This window comes from Boleophthalmus pectinirostris, unplaced genomic scaffold, assembly GCF_026225935.1.
Source record: "Boleophthalmus pectinirostris isolate CB_2022bp ecotype Guang Dong unplaced genomic scaffold, ASM2622593v1 HiC_scaffold_17, whole genome shotgun sequence".
NCBI classification, from domain to species: domain Eukaryota; kingdom Metazoa; phylum Chordata; class Actinopteri; order Gobiiformes; family Gobiidae; genus Boleophthalmus; species Boleophthalmus pectinirostris.
The window spans coordinates 1,061,866-1,087,513 of record NW_026571115.1 but is presented as its reverse complement, the minus strand read 5'-3'; the positions used below and the strand labels follow the sequence as shown (position 1 = coordinate 1,087,513).

The 25,648-nt window shown below is 37.5% G+C and overlaps 1 protein-coding gene across 1 annotated transcript in view; it reads left to right on the top strand.

Moving 5' to 3' along the window:
- Window positions 1-24,073, top strand: part of LOC110161044 (RNA binding fox-1 homolog 3) — a 180,500-nt gene extending 156,427 nt beyond the window's left edge. Inside the window, 2 exon segments of the mRNA XM_055152615.1 lie at window positions 318-396; window positions 24,019-24,073. Coding sequence (XP_055008590.1) covers window positions 318-396; window positions 24,019-24,021 — 82 coding nt within the window. The 3' untranslated portion in view covers window positions 24,022-24,073.
- The last annotated feature ends 1,575 nt before the right edge of the window (window positions 24,074-25,648 follow it).

The following is a 25,648-nucleotide window of genomic DNA, read 5'->3' as shown; positions in this document are numbered from 1 at the left end:
AAAAAGAAAGGTTTACACTTAAATTGCATTACAAGTACTATTGAAACTTTTTACTTTTGACAAATTACGTTTTTTTCAAATTCCAAATATAAAACCAAGCTTTTATTTGTTTCTTTTGCTTTTTTGCAATTTGATTTAGAATTTTTTACCTTACTTTCAGTTAATTAAAAACACTCTCATACATATTCTTCACTATAGTTGAGCTTCCCAAAAACAGAAAACAAAATCTTACGTACGTTTGGATAGAATTTTCGGTGTTCGATTCGTCTCTCATCATCTCTTTCTTTCTCTCCATCCCTCCGTCTCCCTTCCTGCAGTTATGGACGAGTCTATGCAACAGCGGACCCCTACCACCACACGATTGGGCCGGCCGCCACATACAGTGTGGGCACTATGGTAAGTCTACGAGAATCTCTTCTTCTAAACACAACTGAAAACACACACAGTAATCACATGGTACCAGGTAAAGTCACACAGGTAAGGAGCAGGGTCTGAACTTATGATACGCACATGTACACCAAAGAAAATACACATTATGCAGTTTGTTTTGACACGTTTTTACATTTTACACTTGTGACCAATTGAATAGATTTCATTTGCTAACACACTGTGCCCAAAGCAGCTCAAAATGTAGACAAAAAGAAAATCTAAATCAACTGAAAAAAGTTAAACCAGGTCTATAAGAGAACTAATTCAGGTTTAAAAGTGGAGTTCTAAATGAGAAATTATCCAAAAGAGGACAAAAAATGGATCAGATGAACTAAACAAAATTAGGCAAACCCATAAAATTTTTCAAGTTATTAGTTATTTACTTTCTTTTACTACTTTTGTTTTTGAGTTAATCGTGATTTCATTTTTAACTGTTACTAATAAACACTGTTACACATGTTTGACTTTTCATGCTTTACATGTTCCTGGATCCTTCCTGTCATATTTAGTACAAGTACAAAAGTCTCATTCCATTGGCAGATCATTTTACTTGTCAAGTGAAATTTACTCAAACCATGATAAAACTTTCTCAATTCTTGGTTTGGTTTTTGGAGAGTGAGAAAAATAATTGTTACTTCTAAGCTAAACACTGTTAAGTACTGTAAAGTATTTTAACTTTTCAGGTTGGGGGTTGGGGTTAGAAAATAAATAAGAAATAAGATGCATTTGTTCAATTATTGCTCAAAAATACCATTAAGTGTTTAAATTGAGTCTCACATAATCATTTTGCGTTTCTATGAGTCCAATCTGTTCTACAGTTAATTTAACAATTTTGGAAATGTTAATTAAGTAACACTGGACCAAAGTTCCTGTTTAACCCCGAAATCAAGAGTTATTTTCACCTTTTGAGAGTTAACAGATAACACTTTGTTGGGTTATTCTGATTTAGCCAAACAACACACAGAGGCGTTTTATTTATACACTTTATTTATAGTTTGAAGTGGTGGGTGAGAGGTGCCAAATTAACACTAGGGAACGTTGAATAACCACTAAGAGAAGTTGAATTAACACTAGGAGAAGTTGAATTAACAGTAGAGGAAGTTGAATTAACACTAGAGGAAGTTGAATTAACAGTAGGAGAAGTTGAATTAACAGTAGGAGAAGTTGAATTAACAGTAGGAGAAGTTGATTTAACACTAGAGGAAGTTGAATTAATTTCAACCATATCAACTTTGGCAAATAACCCCAAGCCAAACCACCATTTAACTTTCAAATAGTTAAAATAACACTCTTTTGTGTTAAAAACAACTCTGAAATATGTCACCCTGAAATTTTAACCCTCCAGTTTTGCTTTGTGCGTTCTTACTGTAAATTGGCCCAGTGGTGTCTCCTCCTTCTGTTTCTGTTTCTACCGAGGTTGAAAAGTTTAATGCCACACTTTGGAATATTGTATTGGAGGTAAAGCAATAACATCTCCATGGAGACAAGAATCCGGCTCGCCCTCTACCAGAAAAGCTACACAATGCGCCTTTAAAAAGAATGGTTTACACTTTTAAATTCCATGCGCCATTGAATCTTTTTACTTTTGACAAATTACACTTTTTTTTTTTTTCAAATTTCAAATATAAAACAAAGCTTTTATTTGTTTCTCTTTCCTTTTTGCGATTTTATTTATTTATTTTTTTTACCCTACTTTCAGTTAATTAAAACCACTCTGATACATCTTCTCCAGTATAGTTAAACCTCCCAAAAATAGAACACAAAATCTCACGTACGTTCTGCACTGCTGCCTGTAGATTTGAAATTCTTTTTAATATGTCCTATAAAAGTCTGGGGGTCCTTTCATAATTTTATAATCCAGAATTAAACCCCAACTTCAAAGCTCCAGTTCATCTTTAATGCACGGCCGGCTCCTGTTAGTGTTTTTAGGTCAGTGTGTTAGGAGATATGGAAAATACTGCTAACCTCCTCCCTGCGAACGCACACCAGCCAAATGTCTCACACCGCTTCAAACGGAGGAACCAAATTTATATTTAAAAGCTCTATCATTATTTTAACTTTATTTGAACTTTTATTTTATTGTTTCTTCATAGGCTCGCCCCAGTTCAAATGTTCCGCTTTATTTTATTTTGCGCTTTGATACAAAATAAATACGATAAAGTCCATTTGATTCCATTGAGATCTCGCTCGGTTGGTTCGTTATGAATATAGAATCCAAAATTATGAATCCAAAGTTATAAAGAATTCAAATTATATCCAAATTATTACCTAAATTAAATTATAATTATACAATCCAAATTATAATCATCAAAAACATACCTGGAGTTGTGTTTTGTTTCATTTTTTACTGCAAATCCTGCATATTTAGGCTGAAAACACTCTGTTCCACCTTGTGATGTCATCATGTGGTAAAAAAAAAGTGCTCCACTGTGTTTTTAAACTCCATACACCTTCACTAGAATCATTTGGATCATTTCAGATCTCGAATTGCCTACTGAACTAAAAATAAAAGGTATAGGTTTTAACTTGAAAACTACCACTTTATGACATCACAAGGTGGCATTTTGAGCTTTGGAGATGTAAACAGACTAATAATAAAGGGTTATTCAAACATCTGAATGAAACAAAACACAAGTCCAGGTCTGTTTTGGAGAAGGTAACAACCTTATAACATGTCTTAAAGCTCACAAGAGTCGATTTTGTGTAATATAGTGTCTTAAAAGTTGCACTATGTAACATTTCTGAAGGAGCGTATACTACCTGCAAAAACTAAAGCCTAGCCATGTTAAGATGACTTGAATTGAGAATGTTTTAATAAAATTTGAGTAAATTTCACTTCCATTCATCCATTTTCTTCCGCTTTCAGCTGACAAGTAAAATTATCTGGCAGTGGAACAAGACTTTTTGTACTTAAAATATGAATATACATCTTCAACTTTTTGCACTTAAAATAAGAAACAAAATCAAATGCTGCTTGAATTAAGTAAAAGACACTTATTCCATTGGTAGATCATTTGACTTGTCCAGTTGAATCTACTCAAAGAAAGTCAAACGTTCTTAGTTTAAGCCTTTTTAACTTACCTAAATATTGTTTGTCTCGATGGAGATGTTCACTTTGCCTTGAATATTCCACATTATGACATTAAACACATCAGTGCCATTTTTGCTGTACAAGTAGGGCTTGTGGACCTGTACAAAAAACATTTATAATCTTGGGTCGATCATGTTTTATGACAAAGTTATAAGCGTTTTCTTATATATATTTTTTTTATTAGTGCAAAAGAGTTTTCAGCACCTGTGGAGCACATTTAAACCAACTATGCAATCCTGTCTTAGAAGTGAAAGAATGTTAAAACTACACTGTGCGGGGGCTTCTCATGTCAAAATGAAATGCTTCCAGGCGTGAGCTCGCTGTAGAACACAGTGCTGTGGACAGGACAGCCCCATGGCTTTTGCCGCATTTCAAGACATTGTGCCTAAACATAAAAAGTGAAACTGTGGGAAAACTACAAGAAATATCAATGCCATTTTTGGTGTGCAAATAGGGCACATGGACGTGTACAAGATACATTTGGAATCTTGGGTCTATCAGGTTCTATGCTAAAGTTGTAAGCATTTTCATTTGGCTGTGGAGCACTTTTACACCAACTATACTATCCTGTCTTAAAAGTGAAAGAATGTTTAAACTACACTGTGTGGGGGCTTCTATCTTGCAGAGTTTCTTAAGTGTTCCAAAAACTTACTCCGCAGATCTAACTTGTAACTTTGCCTCATGGTGTCACCTGCTTGTATCCACGGCAACTGATAAGTTTAATGCCAAACTGTGGAACAAGACAGATAAAAGCAGTGATGTAGTGGCGAAGTGCACTTTTAATTTAATGTAAGAAACAAAACAAAAAAATAGAGTCACAATCCTGGAATTTTTTATAAAGTGTGTTAGCAAATGAAACACTAAATTCAAAACATATATATGGTGTTCTAAAGGTAAGCAACGATAAAAATACACAACTAAAGGAGCCTGACATCCACACCAGTTCAGATCGTACAGTTTTACTGCATGAAAAAATGATACATGATTTTTTTACTGAAAATTGCATTTTTCTGTGGTGTTTTTTGTTTCTTCTTCTTTCTTTTTTTTTATTTCAACATTTGCATTTGAGACATGTGAAGAATACTGGATCTATACCACACAATTAGTCTATTATTATTCTATTTTAGTAGAATGATCTGATTATAAGCATAGATGTTTCATTAGAATGTTTGTTTTGTTCATTTGTTTGATAGCGCTTCAGCTTCCTCTTGCATTCTACTGTGAAAATACTGCTTGGTTATAATGGGATTGCAAGACTGGACTAAAAAGTGCAGGGGGGTTTTTCCAGCTTTTTTTCCAAATATTGTGTTAAAATCTCAAATCTAAACCCTTGCACTTTCACAGTATAATGATAAAACTACATAGTGAGTCTAGTGAATGAAGTGAATATGGTGAATGTAGCTATAGCGTCTTGGGTAAATGAATAATAAATGAAAGGCTTCGCTCCATGTTGGGAGATGTGAACTTTTGGCTCCTTGTGTGTCCACTATTCTTCTCCTGTCTGATCGTCTGAAGCTCACGTCTGACACTGTGCTGCTCAGAACCTCAACCACATCTTTCATTTGGACGGTTCAGTCCAAAACAACCAAAGCTTTCAAAGGGATGGAGTTCAATTGTTAATGTTTGTTTTTAGCTAGCTTTTGCAGCATCAAAGATGAAAACCCAAGATATCAAATAAATAAACTAACATAAAAACAAAAGGGTATATATATATTTTTTAAAGAATGGATAGAATTTGTGTTTGGTTTTGTTTGAAGAAGGGACCAGGCCCAAAGCTGGAGATTATGGGCGATCAACGCATGCAGCAGAGTGCCGCGGGACAGGGGAGAGAGAGAGAGCGCAGTACGGCCTCTCTACTTTTCTACTACTTCAACTACTTCTACTTAAATTGAACTTTTTTAACGGCATGCATGCGATTTTTCAACTGCATCCAAAGTACATAGAGAGTTCCCCGGTGCGGCTGCTAGCTAAAAGCTTTCATTAATTAAGACATTTGTTTCCCTCCTCATTTTACCTAATTAAAAATGTGCTTGAATGTTTATTTTTTATTTATTTTTTATTATTATTATTATTATTCCAAATTTCCTTCCACTTTCTCTGACATGGTGATAATCTCGTAAACAAAGAGCGATAGGGAGGAGACGAAAGTTGAAATGCTGGTGTGTGTTTGAGCCGTGGAGCTAATGGCGTCTGTAGGGAAGTGTGCGGCGTGGTTTTCCAGGCAAAGTGGGGACCTCGCGATGTGTTAAAAGTATTACGCAAAGTTCAGTGGAGGTTCTTTAAGTAGCTCTTCAAATTACAGAGTTCTGCACAGTTACACAGTTCACGATTTTCTCCGATGGAAGATAATTGGGCTAGATAGTGTACAGATGAAAATACATACCAATCATGGTCTTAATGAACAAATATTTATACAGATATTAATCAATTTAAATCTGGATCCATAGGAAAATTGAATGAAATCGTCCAAAACAAGATCAAAAGTCTTCATTTAAGCAATCAGATGTATTTTATTTAGGCAGTATAAGCTTAAATTTGGCTCAGGCTGCGTCCAATTCACATTCTTTCTTCAACGCTTCTCTCCTTTCCAGCCTTCTTTTCTTCTTTCCTAACTCCTCGCTCCCTTGACAGCTTCCTTAAAGCTTAAAATCTTAAAAAATCATGTACAATCTTAAAAAAAAACCAAAAACAATTCATACGTAAATACAAAAACAGTCCATTTATCTAATGTATTCCATGAATCCTAATTATTCAGCGCAACTTTCCGAGAGCCATCACGGTAAACTGGCAACTAACATGCAAACTGTGCACTTAATTCGATGGAGGTAGTGCGCACTTGGATTTGGAATTACTTCAAGAGCTGCTAGTCCAATATATCTGTACTGAGAAACTTTGAAACATTTTTATTTAATCCCAGTCATACCCAGGTCAACCCTTCTCTTTGGAAGTAGTAGTAGTAGTCATAGTAGTAGTAGAAGTTGTTGTTGTAGTTGTAGTAGTAGTAATATTAGTTGTAGTACTGACTGAAGTATCAAAAAGTTAAAATTCTCATCATAAAATGACAAAAAAACACATTTTTAATCAAATTATACGACAATTTTGTAATATATTGTTGGTATATCATCTGATCTGAACAAACATTAGTTTTTTAGTTTAGTTTAAGCTGAGGTGGATCAAAGATTTAAAATAAAACTGAGGAGATAACATTCTTTTTAGTAGTTTCAATGCATTTTATTCCAAAATCTGATCGATCGCGCCGCACTCGCCACTTGGAATCAGCTCAAAATTAACATTAAAAAAAGTTTATTAAGAAATTACATCGTTTTAACTCTAACCTTTTTCATCCCTCTCTACTTTCTCCATCCTTATCTCTCTGTCTAATATATTCCCTTTACGGTCCTCGCTGTGATACCAATCCAGGCTCGAGAAAGCGAGTGTGTGTCGAACAAATGCCTGGGCCCCCGGGAGCCCCCCCACACATCTCGCCTTTAATTCTTTAATCATATTTGATTAATAGTCCTCCTGCAGCGAAGCCAGTGATTTTTGCATTTAAAAGCTATACAATAATTAGATCCTCTGAGGTTGAGTATAGGGAGTCTTTCACTTTTACTTTTCCTCATGCACAGATGAAAAGTTTTGGTCCCTGAAATTAGGCGGAATTAGCCTTTGAAGACTTGTGCTGAGATGATCTGACTGCATGTGCATAGGTGTGCATGCCTAGGCCCGGTCGCATGCTTTTGATATCCGTTTCTATATATATCTCTCTCTGTGGGACTGCCCCGTGTGAGCATGGTGCTAAGTCTGCCCGGTTTGGCCTCTCGGTAAAAATGTAAAAATGGGGGAAAAGGGAGCGCGCTGGAAAAGGAGATGGCATTAAACTGGCCCGGGTCGGATCGGCTCAGGGCGGGTCGGAGCAGAGGCTGTGGATATGAAAGCACAGGGCGGTTCAGAGTGCTCAGAATAAGAGATTATATGTGTGTGTATGGAGTGACAAGAGTGACAAAAATACATACAAAATCTACTGTATAATTAATAAACGTAACTAAACTAAACAGAAACCTAATTATTACCATATCGGACACAATTTCCAACCAAATGCATTATAAACATTATCTGAAAATTGAGAATAAAACATGTACAATTTGAATTTTCTGTGGGAAAGTGAATGAATAAATACATGATAGTAATTCTAGTATTAACAGTAGAAATAGTCCAATGAGGTTCATTAGGTTTTCTGAAAATTTATGTTATTAGATTATTTTTTCAGACCAAAATTCTCATCGGAAAATTACAAAAAAACGTTTTAATCAAATTTTACTAATTTTTTTTAAATGTATTGTTGGTGTATTATCTTACATGAACAAATAGTTTTTTTTAGTTTAGTTTAAGATGAGGTGGGTCAAAGATATAAGATAAAACTGCAGATGTAACATTCTTTATAGTAGTTTCAATGCATTTTGTTCTAAAATCCAATCCATCGCGCCGCACTTGCCACTTGGAATCAGCTCAAAATAAAGTTTATTACTTAATTAGTTTGTTAAAATATTAGTTTGTTTTCATACCTGAGCCACTATGGGTCTTCCTGAGAGTCACGTGATGTGGCTGTGACGTGTCCGTTCAGTTGATTTAAACAGGTTTTGGCGCTGTCTTCCTATCGGAGAAGGCAGGAGGACAGCGCCATCTGCAGTCCCACTTCTGCACTTCTGGGATACTGTCCTGAGGAAGTCCTGTCAGGGTATGAAAACAAACTCTTGGTCTGAAAAAATAACCTCATAACAGTAGAAACAGTAGTAGGAATAGTCACCTACAAGTCATGATAAGGCTTAGTAAAATTCCAAAGCTAATTTTAGTTTTATGCAGCGAAATAGATACAACTTCAATTCCTATTTTGTACTTTTACTATGAACAGTAAACAATTTTCAGAATGTAATAAATCTGAAAATGGGGCGTTCACAGTTGGTTGAGTTTTTAGCCCCTTACGGAAGATTGACCATTTGTAGCACAAACCGTTGTTGTGTCCTTGGCCAAGACACTTCACATTAACCAAACCGCCAGCTCCAGTCACATACTGTACGCAGTTCTTTGTGACGGGGAAGGCATCTGACTTGAATATCTGCCAAATCTTAATGTTAAACGGTAAACAAAAAGCAAAAAGCAAGCAGGAAAATTAAAAACTAAGAAATGTTATATATTATAAACAGTAGTTCTCATGCATGTAAGAGGGCATCTGTCTTAAAAATGTGCCCAAATCAGCCAAATCATCTTAATGTTATATTTTAAACTGTAGTTCTAAGCATGCCCATTATAACAGTAAGGGTATCATATTTAAAAAGTACTAAAATCTGTCATAACCAGATCTTTGGTAACCCTCTATGGAAAGCAAGTAGACGATGTTATACTGTAGTTCTCAGGTATATCATCTTCCATTATGTCCGGATGGGTGTTTGGCATAAAAATGTTCCAAAATCTGCCAAATCATTTCTATGGAAACCCTCTACAGCAAGCAAGTAGACAATTTTATAATTCAATCTGTAGTTCTCATGTACATTATATCATCTTCCATTGTGACAGGAAGGGCATCTGGCATAAAAATGTGCCAAAATCTTTCAAATCATCAAGCAAGTAGACAATGTTATAATTTAGTAGTTCCCGTGTATATCTTCCATTCCAATATGACAGGAATGGCATCTGGCATAAAAATGTTCCAAAATCTGCCAAATTTTGTCTATGCCAACTCCCAAGTTTCTCACTCTTTTTCACTGACAAAATTTCAAAACTTTTCCATGACTTTTTTATGACTTAAAGTGAATTGATCAGACATTTAGAGTTAAATATAAAATGTTAACCCTTTCCACGCACCTTATGGTTTGGGATTATAGTTTTTTAACATTCAAAATACTGTTAGTGCATTTAGTGTCGTCTCTTTTAAACATATGTTTGGAAAAAATCTTTAAAATAGCCTAATGATAACTTAACAAAACACTGTAGTTGCATGAAAGAGATACTAAAATTCCATGACTTTTCCAAAACTTTCACTGAATTTACAAAAACATTTTCAATATCCAAGACTTTTCCAGGATTTCCATGACAGTGGGAATCCTGAACCCCTTATGGCAAGCAAGTAGACAGTGATTTGGCATAAAAATGTGCCAAAATCTGCCAAATCATCTCTATGGCAAGTAGACTACGCAATATTTTAAACTAATTCTCAAGTATATCATCTTCCATTATGACTGGAAGGGAATCTGGCATAAAAATGTGCCAAAATCTGCCGGATCATGTCTATGCCAACCCCTTATAGCAACCAAGTAGTCAATTTAAACAATATTTCACAGGTTAATCTTCTTTTCCATTATGATAGGAAGGGCATCTGGCTTTAAAAATGTGCTGACGTCATGTTCATGCCAACCCCTAGTAGTTCTCAGGCATGTCCATTATGACAAGTAGGGCGTAAATTTTCCAAAATCTGTCAAATCATCTCTGTATTATATTTTAAACTACAGTCCTCATGTACTGTGCATCATATTCCATTATGTCAAAGGGCATCTAGCATAAACATCCGCCAAATCGTCTCTATGGCAACCCCCCCAAAGTAAACAATATTCTATTTTAAACCGCAGTCTCATGTATAACCATTTCCCAGAGCACTCTTGCCTCCATACACTTAAAATCCAAACTAACCAGAAGCAGCTCTAGCTCCAGCAGCCCAAACACACACTAGTTTAATCTGAGTTTGACCTGGATAAAACTGTGGGAACCCTCACGAGCGGAAAGAGGAAGGAAATTTGGGCAGACGCAGTGCAATCTGAGCTGAATACTGATCGGTGCTTTTTCATCTTTGATGTTGCAGGCTAGCCTTTACAGAGGAGGGTACAGTCGCTTCACTCCCTACTAAAAGAACCGCAAACACTCTAACAGAGACTCATCCCAAACTAAAATCACACAAAAGTCAACCTTCAGCACGCATTTCCTTCCAGTGTGAGAGATACGGTTTTTACTAAAGCTTCCTGGAGCTGCGGCCCTGTCATGTCTTTGTTTTGGTTCATTCTGTGCTTTTCTTCGGGGAGCTGATTATGCACAAGAGCATTTCTGATATGAACCCAGTCTCAACCTGTACTTGTAACTGTCTGTGGATCAGGGATACATGGAATAGTTACGAGACGATGGTTGGAATGAGCGAAAACCAAAATCTGGACTCAACGATTTCGGTTAAGATCAGAAAACTGTTACAAGATCTTTAACGTTTTTATTTTTACACACACAGTTACTAATCTTCAACGTGAGATAAACTGACATTTTCCCATTTTCAGCATTGGAACATAAGAAAATTCTGTTTAAAATTAAGAAAAAAATTGCTAAACTTTGAACAAAATTGTGTAGATTTATAATGCATTTATGTGTTTGGGAAAACGTTTAACATTTCACTGGTTTTAAGCTATGGCAACCGTCTCCTGTTGTCATGGCAATTAAGCAATTGAAATTAAAATATTATACTTGTTGAACGGGGAAATCTTCTCGCAAAGTCCATCAAATCAGGAAGAAATAATTTGTCTGAACCCATGAATAGAGCTCATAATCGAACATCAAAAAAATGACTGTTACCCTGGAGATCTGCCATGTTTGAGGTATTAGTAAAAAAAAAAAAAAAAAAAAAAAAAAAAAAAGTCTGATATAACAACCTGATAAGCTGCTGGTAAAAGCATTTATTGTTTTATAATTTTAGAATACTTTTGAATGAGTATTTTAAAATCTCCATTGGATTAACATTAAAATTTTGAATATGACGTAACAATCCTGAGCTCTATACTCCGTATTTATTTTTTTGAGAAATTACAAAACTGAAAAAAAAGAAATTATATGTGAAATTATAATCATTCCTACACTAACTGATATACATATATTTAGGCCTATAATACTGATGTGTAGTGTAAAATAGGGCATCGAATAAGCCAAGTAATAATGACCGAGCTAGAAATCTGAACAATTTTTTGTAACAACTGAGCATAAACTTCTGATCTCCTGTCATTTCAGCTCAAATCTATAATCAAAATGTCGTGTTATTTGCTTTTATTCCATGTATCTCTGCCTAATCTTCCTGAGACTGGGTTGTTGGATTGACTGCTGTATTCGGTGCTGTGTCACCAAAACCAATGTGATCCTCTGCAGCATGATGCACGTCCGAGGTGAGAGCAGCGCCCCCGTCTGGCCGGAACACACCCAGGCGGCACACTTCCCAAAGACCTAAACAACTCAAACTTTAAAAAAAAACAAAAAACTCAAATCCGCTTGGGCTGTTCTGGTGAGCGTGGCGCTGCTCCTCTTGCCTCTTTGTTTCTCTGAATTGTTGAGTTGTGGGTGAATCTGGCGGTGGAGGTGTGGTTTGGCATGCACAGATTTGACCAGGGACAGTTTTGTACCAGAGCCAGGTCTTCTGCACATTACACACTGTTTACATGCTGCACTTTGGCATTTACTGTAGTTTTTATAGATGGGAAAACAATATGATTTTACTGCAATCTGATAGTTAATAGTGCCTACTACATAGCAAAGTATAGGTCATCTGTTACTGCACCAAAAAAAAACTGTACGTAGTCTGTTTTAACCACACAAAAACAACTAAACCTGGGTTGCCAATGCATTAACCTGCAGATAGAAGTTTTTCTGATTCTCGATATATGGACAGGCCTCATGTGAAAGCTCAGAACCTCCAGAATTCACTCCCTGAGCTGCAGAGGTTGCACTAGCATTGACTCGTGACTGTCTGCAGGCACTAGGGTTTAGGTAAAGACTATTCAGATCAGAGACAGACATTTCAGGTTTAAATCAACTGGATTTCAGCATTGAAACTGGCAACCCAAATGCAAGACTAATGCGAGGCTTGTTCTACTTTCTGATTGAATAATTAAGAACCAAAAGACCAAATGATTACCTAAACCACTAAAACATCCAATGTTTTTGTAACTAAGAATAAAACAGCATTACAATTGTTACCAGTAAACGCTAACTAATAACAGATACTACTTACTGTAAATCAGGGTCGATGGAAAAAAGGCATTTTTCCTCTGGACCAGCCCACCATTGGACCGACGCACCAGCCCAAATGAGTCTGAGGTGGGCCGGCCCAAGTCCAAACCTGCTGTAAATAACTAGAATGTGTTAGTTTCGGTGTAGTTCGCTCCTCCTTTCAAACAGAAATAAGACAGTGACTTACCAGAACCTTGTCAGAACTGAAGAAGCCTCTTGGAGTGCCGAAACTTATTCATTCCAAATCTTTTGTCCAGGTGACAGAATTAAATGTTCTTTAAATATGAACCCTTATGACCTTATGGTGTGTAAATGTGTACACTTTCTTCTAATACATCTTGCAAATGAGGTTACATTAGCATATTTTTATTAACTGCGAAATGTCAGTGTTTGAAAACAGTTATGGGGCAGATACCAAACAGTGTAAGAATGCTTAGTATCCATAATATTGTCAAGCAAAAGTCCATCAAAAGAAATAGGTCAATATAAAAAACGTTACATTACATCTGTCAGAAGTTTGAATGTATTATGCTTTATATAGAGTAGGGGGCAGCAGTGGTATATAGTTGGTTAAAGCAATTAACCAGACATTGGTTCAATACATGCATCACGAATTTCTGACTTCCGGTCATTGCGAAATGCATACTGGAAAGGATTTTCCGAAAACGTGAGCATCAAACCGCCATTTTTGATTTCCCAGTGGGATGCGTCTATTGACAAAGCCGATCTTTTCTAGTCTTTTGAACGATATCACTTTTGTTTCTGGTTGTCATATTTCAGTTATGGGATTCAGACATTGTAATTGTGTGTTTGTTGGATGTCCTAACAGTGGAAAATGCCTCAAGAAATGGGCTTCGGAAGTTTGCAAACTCCATAAATGCAAAAGGGAATCAGATCTGTGTAAATCTATGTGAAACCTCCCTTCAAACTGTTTCAATTTCCAACGAAATTGAAAAGTAGTGAAAGGCGAAGGTGATGGGCAGGATTGACACACAGGAAGGACAAAAAAGGTAACCTTTGACTGCCTAAGAAATCATCTCAAGTGTGCAGCGAACATTGTGGAGCGCTCAACCTTGATTACGAATTTAAAAAGTCAACGCCAAAGCAAAAGGCACCAGCTGTTCACCAAGAAACACCTTCCACTGCAAAGCGACCAAGACATGATGTTGCTGTAGCTCAGCCTGCTTGTCTGCTGATGGCGCTCATTTCTTGAGCCGTTTTCCACTGTTAGGACATCTAACAAACACACAATTACAATGTCCAAATCGCATAACTAAAATATGACAATATCAGAACCAGAAACAAAAGTGATATGGTTCAAAATACTAGAAAAGACTGGCTTTGTCAATAGACGCATCCCACTGGGAAAAAAAACACGGCGGTTTGATGCTTACTTTTTCAGGCCTAAATTTGTGATGCATGTATTCCCACTTTTCAGCCCTATTTCCAATTCTTGTCTTAGTAATGTAGCAATAGTAAGGGCATCCGGTGTAAATATCAAATCACCATTAGACTAGTTTACAGTTGCAACCCAAAAAATAATTAAATATACAAAAAATACAGTTCAAATGATGGATATATGTTCACCATCTTTTGTAAAAACATCCCCAGTAAATGCAAAGTAGTAGGTTTTGAAGAAAATGTGCAGAAGACACGGGCCGATCACCGTAACACGAACAGCAGTCCAACTGTTCACTAACAACTGTAGGTGAGGTTCAAACACTCGCTACCGATCTTTTAACGCATCGCACAAATATTTTACCTCAGGATAAGCTAACGGAAATGCTAACAAACTCAGACACACAACCAGCTTTCTGTCTTTTTTTTTTTTAAGTTTACGCAGAGGTCAACGAAACTGGCAAAACTCAACTCTGAACTGTTTCTTGATACAACTACTACTGTACTATAAATATACGTAGACGCGCTATATTTAGATTCTGATAGAGAAGCACCACAGCGCTAACCTTTGTGCAAAACCCGAGGTAAAAATGACGTGTAGCTAACGGTTAGCTGTCCACATCTCAGCGCAGCTACTCGACTCAAGTTATGCCAGTATTTTTTGGTTTTCATTTGTACGTATATTGGGTGTTTGTGAACTCAAAAGATGAAAAAAAAAAAAAAAAGTTTGTGCAATTTATTTTGAAGTTTTATTTTTGATTTCATTTTTGCTAACTTTCTGAGATGTTACATATTTATAAGAGTATCATATACAGCCAGTTACGTTTAGTTGAGATGTTGAAGAAAATATAGATTAATGTTGTATATTAAAACTAGTGTTAGATTAAGCAATGTGGAAATCAAATCGTTGAAAAGACAAATGAGCAAGGACAACTGAAGCAACTGTTTTAATACTGTGACCGCTGTTGACAAAAATGTAAAAATGTTTACACGTTTGGTTTCCATAGGACCTAGAAAATCTTCAAGTTTTTCATTTGAACCTGTCCAAAGCTTGGTTAAAAGTAGCCTCACTATTAACAAATCAGACGATACATTTGTAAGTCTATCAGTATTTACTAAAAACTGTATGAGAAATATGCCTTTATAGTTCCAACTGTCTTTTATGAACCACGAGTAAAAAACATGACTCAGTTTGAGCTGTTAGCCCCATAAACATATAATTAGTAGATGTGGTGTTTAATGCTAATGTTATCGTCCACTTAGCACCTCGGCTAGTCCAGAGAGATTTTGGAAAACAGGAGCCAGTCCCCACTATTTTCTCCTATAGCCGTTAAGCACTTTCCCACAAAAATCACAAATTCTGAAAAATTCAGAGAGTGTCAGCTGGTACTAACCCATTGGACAATATTTTCACGGACCTGCAGCATATAGGAGGAGGTCCACGCAGCATACGCAGGAAGACGGCGTGTACAGGAGGAGACATGGTCCGTGCGACATGGTTTAGTCCTGGTTAAATCCTGTTTTAGACTTGGTTTAGAACTGTTTATAGTCCTGGTTTTAGTTCTGGTTTAGTTCCAGTTTAGTCCTGGGTTTAGTTCTGGTTTAAAGGCATGGAAAACATGGGAGGAGACGTGGTCTGTGCGACATGGTTTAATCTTGGTTTTATACCTGGTTTAGAATTGATATTAGTCCTAGTTTAGTCCTGGTTTTAGTTCTGGTTCACTGGCGCAGGAAACACGAGAGAAGGTGCAGTCCACGTGGCGCACGGCATATGGGAGGGGGGCTTCGTGCTTTCACGGCCCGATACCAAATGACCCATGGCCCGGGTATTGTGGACACCTGATATATATACAGTGTCATACATTGAAACTCAACAAGTTTTACCATGACACCATTATCTTTGCTCCTAACCAGTTTGAGCTGATCTTAAAATGAAAAACACTTGTCAGTGTCTCAATCTGTGCCGAAGTTTGGTATGAATATACCCATCTCTAGAAAACACACACAAAGTACACAATTTGTAATCAAAAGAAAAACAAAACAGGAAGTGAAACTGTTGCTTCAAATTGCCTTGGTCGTTTGTATTTCTAGATTTGATTTTGATATTGTAACTCAAAGAAACCTACGTGGATAACATTGTTCTTCCTTTTGTATGCTAGTGACATATGCACCATTAGGGGTTTTCTAGACTGACCCAAACTCCGGCGTTTACGAGAGACGCGGCGGCGGCGCTAGGTCTGTCCCGCGCGTAGGCCTGAATGACGTAGAGGTTTATGAATGTGTGTGCCTCTGTGCTCTAAATATCACTCTATATATGCATTTGAATGTGAGTGTACCGTGTGCGAGGGAGACAAAACAAAACTACGACGATGAATGCAGTTTAAGCTAATGTACACGCGCGACTTTAGCCTGGTCCTGGTAAACACATCACAGATTTAGATGTTAGCTACAATGGCAACTAAACACATCTTAAAGGCTCTGTACCTGATTTTTACCATCTTAAAAATTGTGAAAAACAGAAGTACCTTATATTTTGGACTATAAGTTTGTCTTAAATTTATTTAATTTTCTCAAAAATCAACAGTGCACCTTATAATCCGGTGCGTCGTATGTATTAATTCTGGTTGTTCTTACTGATCCCGAACTGATTTTTTGTGGTACATGTTGCTCAAAAATCTGTCAAAATGTTTTAGTACGACTTTGGTAAGCTACAAAGCCGCATCGCTTGATGGATTCCTGGAGCATTATGGCTACCATAGTCAAGAGCCTTGCAAAGTTTAGTCCGATAGCAGATGACCGCATCAGCACTTATATTTTATGCAAATTAACCGTGTGGTTTTATGTTTAGTTACTGTAAAACGTAAACAAATGTGCACAAAGCTGCATTAAACACATTATCCTCCTCGTAGGAAAAAAAAAATGAAATGATCCACCAACATTCATAATCCACATTCACCAAGACAGGGAGGCAACGCCGTGCGAATTACGCCACGATCTGCCTGGACTAAAGGGTCAGGCTCAAGTGCTGTCCGTTTGTTTCACTTAATGCTCCTTATAATCTGGTGCTCCTTATGTATGAAAATAGACGAGAGAATTCAACATTATTAATATTGCTCCTTATAGTCCAAAAATACAGCAGTTCGTTTTAAAATCTTTGCAGTGTTTCAACATTATTCCTCACTTACCTTATGCATTCAGAACATCCCAACTATTCACCACAATTCAGAACCAGAGCAGAGTCTTGTCTTTATGATAATGCTAACAACAACTAGCATGCTAAAACTGCCTTCCTGATAATCACACAATAAAATGCTTCCTAATACACACAGTAATAAACTATTGGGGAACTAAGGAAAAAAAAAAAAATCAGCTACAGGCCTTTAAGCTAACTTCATATTGACTTGTGCTATGCTAGGCTAAACACCAAACTGCAATATTAGCATAGCATGTGACCAAATAGCCTTGTATATCTATGCGTAGGTAGAATTAAAGGTATTGAAAGTTATTAACGTAATGATTGTCAAAGTAGGAAATTAAGACCATTTAGATGACACAAACACTGATACTAACTTGCTTAACCCAAAGACTGTTTTACAACTTAATTTCATTTAATTTTCTTTACTTTATGCGTTAATAACAAGAAAAAAATTAAACATATTAGCCTATAGTTTCTTTATAATTCATGGTGTATGCACTTGCAAACTAATTTTGTCAATGTATCTCCAAATCTGCAATTGAAAAGGGGATTAAACAATATTGAAGTTGATGTCGTTATGGTTACGATAATGTAATAATGGGAATGAGTATTGCTATATTTTGGTCATAGTCCCAAGTGTTTCGCAATAGTCATTTGTTCATGCTGGTTGCACTGAAACAGAGCAAAGCATCATGGGTAATGTAGTTCCCGCAGCTTTTTTAGTGCGTGGCTCCACTCCATTTAGATTTAAGGGCTTGCAATTTAATAAAAGAAGTCTTGACATTGTGCGTTAGTATAGCCTACGAACAAATACACACTTGTGCTTCCTGAACAATGAACCAAAATCAAATAAAAAAACAAATATAAATGTTCAATATGTTTTAGTGATGTTTCTACCAGGACCATAGGGGCACTGTCGCGTCAGTCTGCACGGGTTTGTCAACAGTTTACAGTTTAAAAATATTCGTTTTTTGCATCCGGTCGCGCACTTATCCGGGCTTAAACGTGTAAATACTTCAGTGTGGTGCTTCGTAATTAGTGTTTTTTAGTGTGAATTTAGATTAGGAAAAAAAAAAAAACACTTTTCAGACATTATTATAATTATTTTTTGTTGGCTTTTTGTCTATAACCAGCTTAAACAATATGCAACTAGACCTCAGATGACTTCGTATTGATGCGTAACATTGTCTCTAAGCCCTGGTATGTGAACGCCAATGCGAATTACCATTAAAAAAAAAAAGATTTGTACAGAAGAAAACTAAGCAAAAAACTGTAAATATATGATACTTGTATATACTCATCACATTATATCGCTGAGTAACTGTTTTATATGTATTCCTATATGAAGTGGGGTTATCTGTGCATTTTCAATTCTTTATGTAATTTCTATAATGTAAAAATATATTGTCCTCTGGGTTAAATTCATAGGTAAAAAGTATTACAGATATGTTTTTTAGTTTCTTCATGGGTTTTTCTTGTCAAAAATGTGACATATATAAGTAACTGCTTTTTGAGTGTCAGAATAAAGTTATATGAACACAAGATTTGGAATTGGGTTGCTGTGTTGTGCTCTGATCTGCTGTGAGAAATCTCGCCTTTTTGAAGTGTTTTCTTCTAAAGAGCTCACTCGCCCCTCGCGGTTTTCTGGACTTTTTAGATGATGACGAGAAAAAAAAGAGGAAAAAAAAGTGGTTTATATATTTTTATTTCTTGTGAGGAGAGGAGAGGACAGCTGGAGCTCAAAACGCAGCGATATGAAGCAGATATGAAGAGGCAGAGACAATGGCATGTTCGCGGTTTTCAAACATGATTTTTTTTAGTTGTACATATATATTTTTTTCTTCATTTTTATATTTATTTCACATTTTGGTCTTGAGTATTTTGTATTCGCAGCTTCAGCACATTTCTTTTGGTTTGCTCGAACACCACTGAATCACACAAGTAGTTAGGATCAACCAAAATAGTGAAAATAAAAAATATAACATGTACCAGTTACAGGTTATCAGTTTCAGATTACTTAAAGGTACACTGTGTAACATTTCCAGTGAGGGATCCACCACCTGCTCAGCTTCATAGAGACGTGCATTGCCTAAAATGTTCCACAATATGTCATTAAAACTTTATATTAAGTTAATAAGTTTGCATGTTACCTTTAAAGCAATACTAAATCTGTAGTTGAAACTATGCTTATTCTGGAAAATTTTTTAGTAAAGCAATAGCATCTCCATGGAAACAAGCAGGTGACCTTTCACAGAAAACACAGTTACACAGTGCAGGCAAAATGTGCATTATGCAGATTTCATCACGTTTGGACATTCTGTATGGTTTAAGAATAATGAAAAATTTTGGCTGTTGTTATGACAATTAACAATTAAAATCAAAATGGTGTCTTTATAATGGTAAAAAATCTTCACAAATCCTTCAAATCATGTGACTGAAACCATGGATTGACTGAATAATGAAAACATACAGCAAATATAAGATCACAATCTGTATCATTCGTTCATTCGTTTTCATTATAAAACCAATAATAAGAAAACAAAAAAACAACTATTTTCTTCATTATTTATTTATTTATTTATTTTTTCGATAAATTTTTTTTCAGTTTTCGATTTTGTGTTTAAATGAATAATGGAAAAAACAGCCATTTCACGTTTCCGTGGCTTAAACTGCGATGCCGGACTTTTGCGCCGCATATGGACTGAACCAAAAACCAAGAAACATGACTGAAACAGGACTGAACCGTTTTCAGTCCCGGTCTGGTCCCAGTCTGACTGCAGTCTCAGTCCTGGTCTCAGTCCTGGTCTCAGTCCTGGTCTGGTCCTGGTCTGGTTCCGGTCTCAGTCCCGGTCTCAGTCCTGGTCCTGTTCCCAGTCTCAGTCCTGGTCTCAGTCCCGGTCTCAGTCTTGGTTCTGGTCCCAGACACAGTCCTGGACTGGTTCTGGTCTGGTCCTGGTCTGGTCCCGGACCTGGTTTAGTCTCGGTTCAGTCCGTATATGGCGCAAAAGTCCGGCATCGCAGTTTAAGTCATGAAAATGGGAAACAGTCATTATCAATTTTTTTCCATTATTCATTTAAACATAAAATTGTGTTTTTTCGTGTTCTTATTTTTGGTTTTATATTGAAAAACGAATGAACGAATGATACACACTAATTAACATTTTAGTGTATACGTTAATGTATAGCAAAATGGTTAAGGCTGTCAAAACTAGAAGAACTAAAACATATGTAAGTAACTGCTTTAATAAAATCTCAGCAGTTTGCACGTCATCCACCAGCGAGAAGATAATGAATCGAATTCTTGTACCATGTAGGGGCCTTCACTGAGACAAGTGTCCACATAATATATATTGCCTTCTTCTCCTGTGTCCTCTATTACTCAAGCATCTACTATAGGTTCCACTGAGGCTAGGACCTAGATCTGAGTCCACAAATCCAGCTGGAACTTCTTTGCATAAATAAAGCTATATAAAAACAACATTATAGTCCTGAGTGAGCACGCTTACCTAAAATAGTCTATGCAAATTCACTATCTGTATCGGAGAAGGATATTTCTTGTCCGAGCTCCATAGACCCTCCTTGGAGACTGCATTGATTTACACAGTGCATATGTCCGTGTATGTCTTGGTCTACAGTGGATTGCAGTCTGCCTCCTCACCTTTATATTCCATACGTCTGTGCTGTTGTGTATTGTGTGGGCTCCCTGCTGAGCTCGTGAATGCAGCTCGCCGTGGATATTTCTGTTCGGTGCATCCCCCGTGAAATCTGAGCTATGATACCGAGGCGCAGGAGATGGATAGACTCAGCCAGAGATAAATAGATGGAGGAGGAGGTGGAGGAGGAGAGGGGGAGAAAGGACAGGGAGAGGAGAGGGGAAGGAGAAGAGAGAGTGAGAGGAGGAGGGCTGATGCTGCAGCAGAACCAAACACAGTGGACCCGACAGTGTGGACACCAGGGGAGTGGCGCTGTGGGGAGATGGAGAGGGGCTTACAGAGCTTACCCACATGAACAATGCAGCAGGGACTGAACAAGTGCAATGGCAGCAACAATAGCGGAACAAACTTGTTAATAATGTTACGTATTTTAAAAGATAAGGTAAAGAGTCGTTATCAAGACTACAGACTTGATTACACTAAATTATCATGAGTTAAAGGAGCTCTGTTTTTACTTTGTGCACGCTTGTTTCATTAATCTATTAAATAAGAGCCTCAAAAATGCTCCATTTGCATTGTCTGTTTAGTTGCGTCACAGGTAAAAATCTGAACTTCTGCTTCATGTGTAGCACTGTTTCCAGTGCTACACAGTGCTATAAAATATATTTTTCAAATGAAGACATTATTGCATTATTTAATTCCAAGGTGACCAAAAGCATGTTTGAAAGAGAATAAGCTGTCTTGGAGCCTCAAAAATAGTCAATTCACATTTTGCCTGTTTAGTTGCATCACAGGTAAAACCTGAACTTCTTCTGCTTCATTTCACTGGAAACAGAGGTAGTTTATAAAGTATGTTTTCCAAATGAAGACATGATTGTATTATTTTAATCCCACGGTAACCAAAAGCATGTTTGAAAGAGAATTAAAGCCCCAGGAATGCATAATGTGCTATGTGGTTTAATGATGAAATGATGAAAAATGTATGGTTCTATTAAGTTTACTGAAATATGGTTTTGGTCAAATTGGCATTTCATATGATATATCATAACTTTAAGTATTGCCCATGTTTGGAAAAAACACTTTCAAATCTGTTATAAAGGAAAAATATTCGTGTTAGAGTGCATCTACGGATGGCAATGGGATTCAATAGGGATGTAACAATAACCAGGTCTCATGGTACGATATTATCACGATATGCATCTCACGGTATGATATTTATTGAGATATGTTGAATAAGCTTATATAACTGTAGATGGGACACTTTTTTTTTGCTTTTAAAATATGTTGACAAGATTTCAGTGTGAATTATTACAATCATAATCTCAACAATTCAAGTAAAAAACATATCTCTTCATGTTGTTTGCACTGAAATGAATCATGGGATATGTAGTTCCTGATGTTTATAAGCTGTTGCTTCTATAAAACCATGCATTTAAGCAAAGGAACTTGTAATTCAATATATTATGACAATCCACGATATTATTGTGAGACTTTTGATGATACGATGTCACTATATTTTGGCTATTGTTACATCCCTGTGATTCAACCATGAAAAATCCTATTAGCAGCCATTTAACACCAGGCCCATCGTGTTTGGAGAGGTGTAGAGAACACACAGTTAACACATGTGAAGTGAAGCTCTAAAACGGCTTTTTCATTTCCACTTTGATGCTGTTACATAAGAACCACAATGGAGTAATTCAGAGCAGTGAGAAAGATCATAAACAGGATTAATGAAACACGTGTGGATGAATCAAAACACAAGTGTAGGTACAGTATGTTTTAGATGTGCATAAAACATCATGACATGGTTAACAGACTCATTATCATAATACATAGGCCCTTTAAACCTCACGCTCCTCTGACACGTCTCCATCTGAAGCGTGGCCCCTCCCTGCGTGCAGCCCCGCACTTGTTCTTCTGTTGACATAGATTGAGCTTGCCATAGAAGAGCGTGCTCCAGTCTCACCAGTGCTCTGCTCTCAAACCGCTTTGCAAATGAGTCTCGTCTTTTTCCATCCCGTTAATTTTTCCTGTCGGGAGCTGCTCGGAGACGCACAGCCGGTATCAGTCCGAATTAAGCAGCATCTGTCATGACGAGGGTCCCGGGATGTTTACTCTCCTCCCTCTCCTCCCTCCTTCAACCCCCTCCATGTCTGTGTATGTACTAGAACAAAAAAAAACTTGTTCCCAAACTGTCAGATTGAGGACACTTTCAAAAGATGGGTTTCCTTTTTGTCTTTCTTATCTCACATTTATGATACTCAGGCTGAACAGCTGTACACTGGTGACAGCAAAAAGCAAAGAACTCTCACCAAGCACTGAGTCAGCATTGGTTAAAATGGGGGTACTGTGCTAATTTAGATGTCATCCATGCATGTTTGAGTAATTTAGCGATCTCAGCGATTTCACTTTCAAGATTGTTCTTCCAACCTGTTTCTCTCGGAGTACATTTCATTAAAATTTTGGCACCATCACGTTGTAGAACTTTATATTTATGCTGTTTATTCTTGTGAATTTCTTCCACCAAAAAGGAATGTGCCGAGTACAGGTGGTTTGTCAATAAAATCTGTGTTTATATTTCTGTAAACTGAACATATGTGATGGCTGGGAGGAAGAGGAGGGTCGTTGGATGAAGATACCACCAGATGAAGATGGAGGAATGAAGCAATTTCTCCAGATTGGAACAGCAAAAATCAACCAAAATCCCTGTCCTGTGTCTCTGTCAATGCACGATGATTCTTCAAACAAAACAAGATTTGTTTTTTTAATGAAGACCACTACATGTGTAAATGCTCACTTCAGTTGTGCTCAGTTTTAGCGACTGTAATTCTGTAGATCATTGTGTTCTAAATTGCAAAATTTTACACTGATATTTAAATCATCTAAGTTACGTTTCTTAATTAGCATTTTTCTTTGAAACTGTGAATATTTGTAAAGCTGCAGTTTTCAGCCAAGTTGCTTTAAAGCTGCACTATCTAACTTTTCTGGTGAAGAGCATGTTCATAAGACGAGCAGAACCAGAAAAGTTACATAGTGTGTCTTTAATATAAGATATTTACTTTCTGACATTTCCACTTGTAAACATTAGTCTGTTCTCTTTTGTTTTGATTAGAATCTCATTGTGGTAACATGATCCATGAGCATGTAGTAGTAGTAGTAGTAGTATGTGTAGTACCATTGTCCTGTCTTGTGTAGTAACTCCTCTCCTCTCTCTCCTGTTGCAGTAAATAAAGGAGGAGCTGTACTCAGTATTGATGGACATCACAGATGAAACCGGCGAAGGCGAGAGGAGAACTAGCTTTAGGAAAATATCACAGAAGACTCCCTCTGGAGGCTGGACGAGGGAAGGCGAGGCGGACATTGGAGCGCACGCGCTGTCAAACCAGCCACAAACCCACCGGAGTGAGCCAGTTTCCACCTGGGACCACCTTCTGAGTAGAAAAAGACAGAGAGAGAAAGTGTCGCGTTATTATAAAACATTTTATTTTTCTATACTTTTGTGATTTACATGGTAAAAAAGTGTGTATAAATCAGTATATATGTACAAATCTGTTTTTATGTTTTTTGGTAAGGGAGATGAACAGTTGGCCCTTCTGATGCTGATCTAAAGTTTGTGGAAGGACGAGGAGGGCTCACTCTCCCCCGGCCACTTTTCTCCAAGGCACATTGAAAAAAGAATAAAACACAAAGGAAGGTGGCAGGGAGGGGCTGATCCAGGCTCTTCTGCTGTACTTCCACCCTCCCTCCTGCATCCTCCCTCCTCGCTTCCTTCCTTGCTTCCTTCCTCGCTTCCTTCCTTCCTCACTTCCTTCCTTCCTGGCGGCCGCTGGCGTCGCTTCGTTCTTCTTCTTCCATGTTAGCGCGAGGTCAGCGGCTGCAGCAGAATACTGTTAGCGGCGTCCCCTGTGGATTCTGTCGTGATGTCACTTCCTCCTCGCTGGCAGCACCACTGGGCTCCGCCCCTTCCCAGTCTCTTTGGGCCTGTTGGTCCGGTTTACAGCGTTGGGGAGTGGGGGGTGACTCGCGGCGGCAGCTCTCCTCGCTCTGCCCCTCTCCAGGCCCCAGCAGAGCTCACTGACTGTGGACTAGTTAAGAAAATGGCGTCTAAAACATGAAAAACAGACTCAAAGACTGACACTGTCGCCGGTTTTACTCACCTGCCAACTCCAGAGCCCAAGCCTTTGTGTCACTGTGTGCCGCTAGAAAAAGACCAACTGACGCGGCGCTATGCACGAGAATAACTCCTCATCGTCCATGTAACTAATTGAATTATACTCCAGTAATCCCATTGTACATCGCAGGTGCAAAACCAAAACACAAGCCTGAGGCTAACTGACTCTCTAGAGAAAACATTATAGAAAACGGTAGTGCCCATCCAGCGGTAACAAAGAACGAGGGCTGAAAATGTCGATTTATTTGTCAATGTATTCTGAGAATATGTACCATTCTGTGTGTTCTGTTGTGTGCGGCACGGAGGAGTTTTGAAGAGTTTGGTGAAAGCAAAACCTTAATTCTTTTTTATCAGGAGAGTCACTGTAATGTGTTTTAAACAAGAATGTTGGTTCAGTTCTTTGAATGTACTTTATGTCTAGGGTGTCCAATATGTATTCATTTTCTGTATATAAATATATATACATATCTATTCTATGGGCTGTGGTGATGTCAGGGAGTAGAGGGGGAGGGCAGCCCCTCTCCGCGTGTGTCCCTGAACTGTACTGTAACATGTGATCATGTGTTTATGATGAAAGTGTGATGGTTTCGTGTGAACTGCTCCCCCCTCCCTCGGGACCCGCCCCTGTGCAAACCAACCCAACAGATCCATAATTTTGCCCCTCCCACATCGAGACTTCAGGA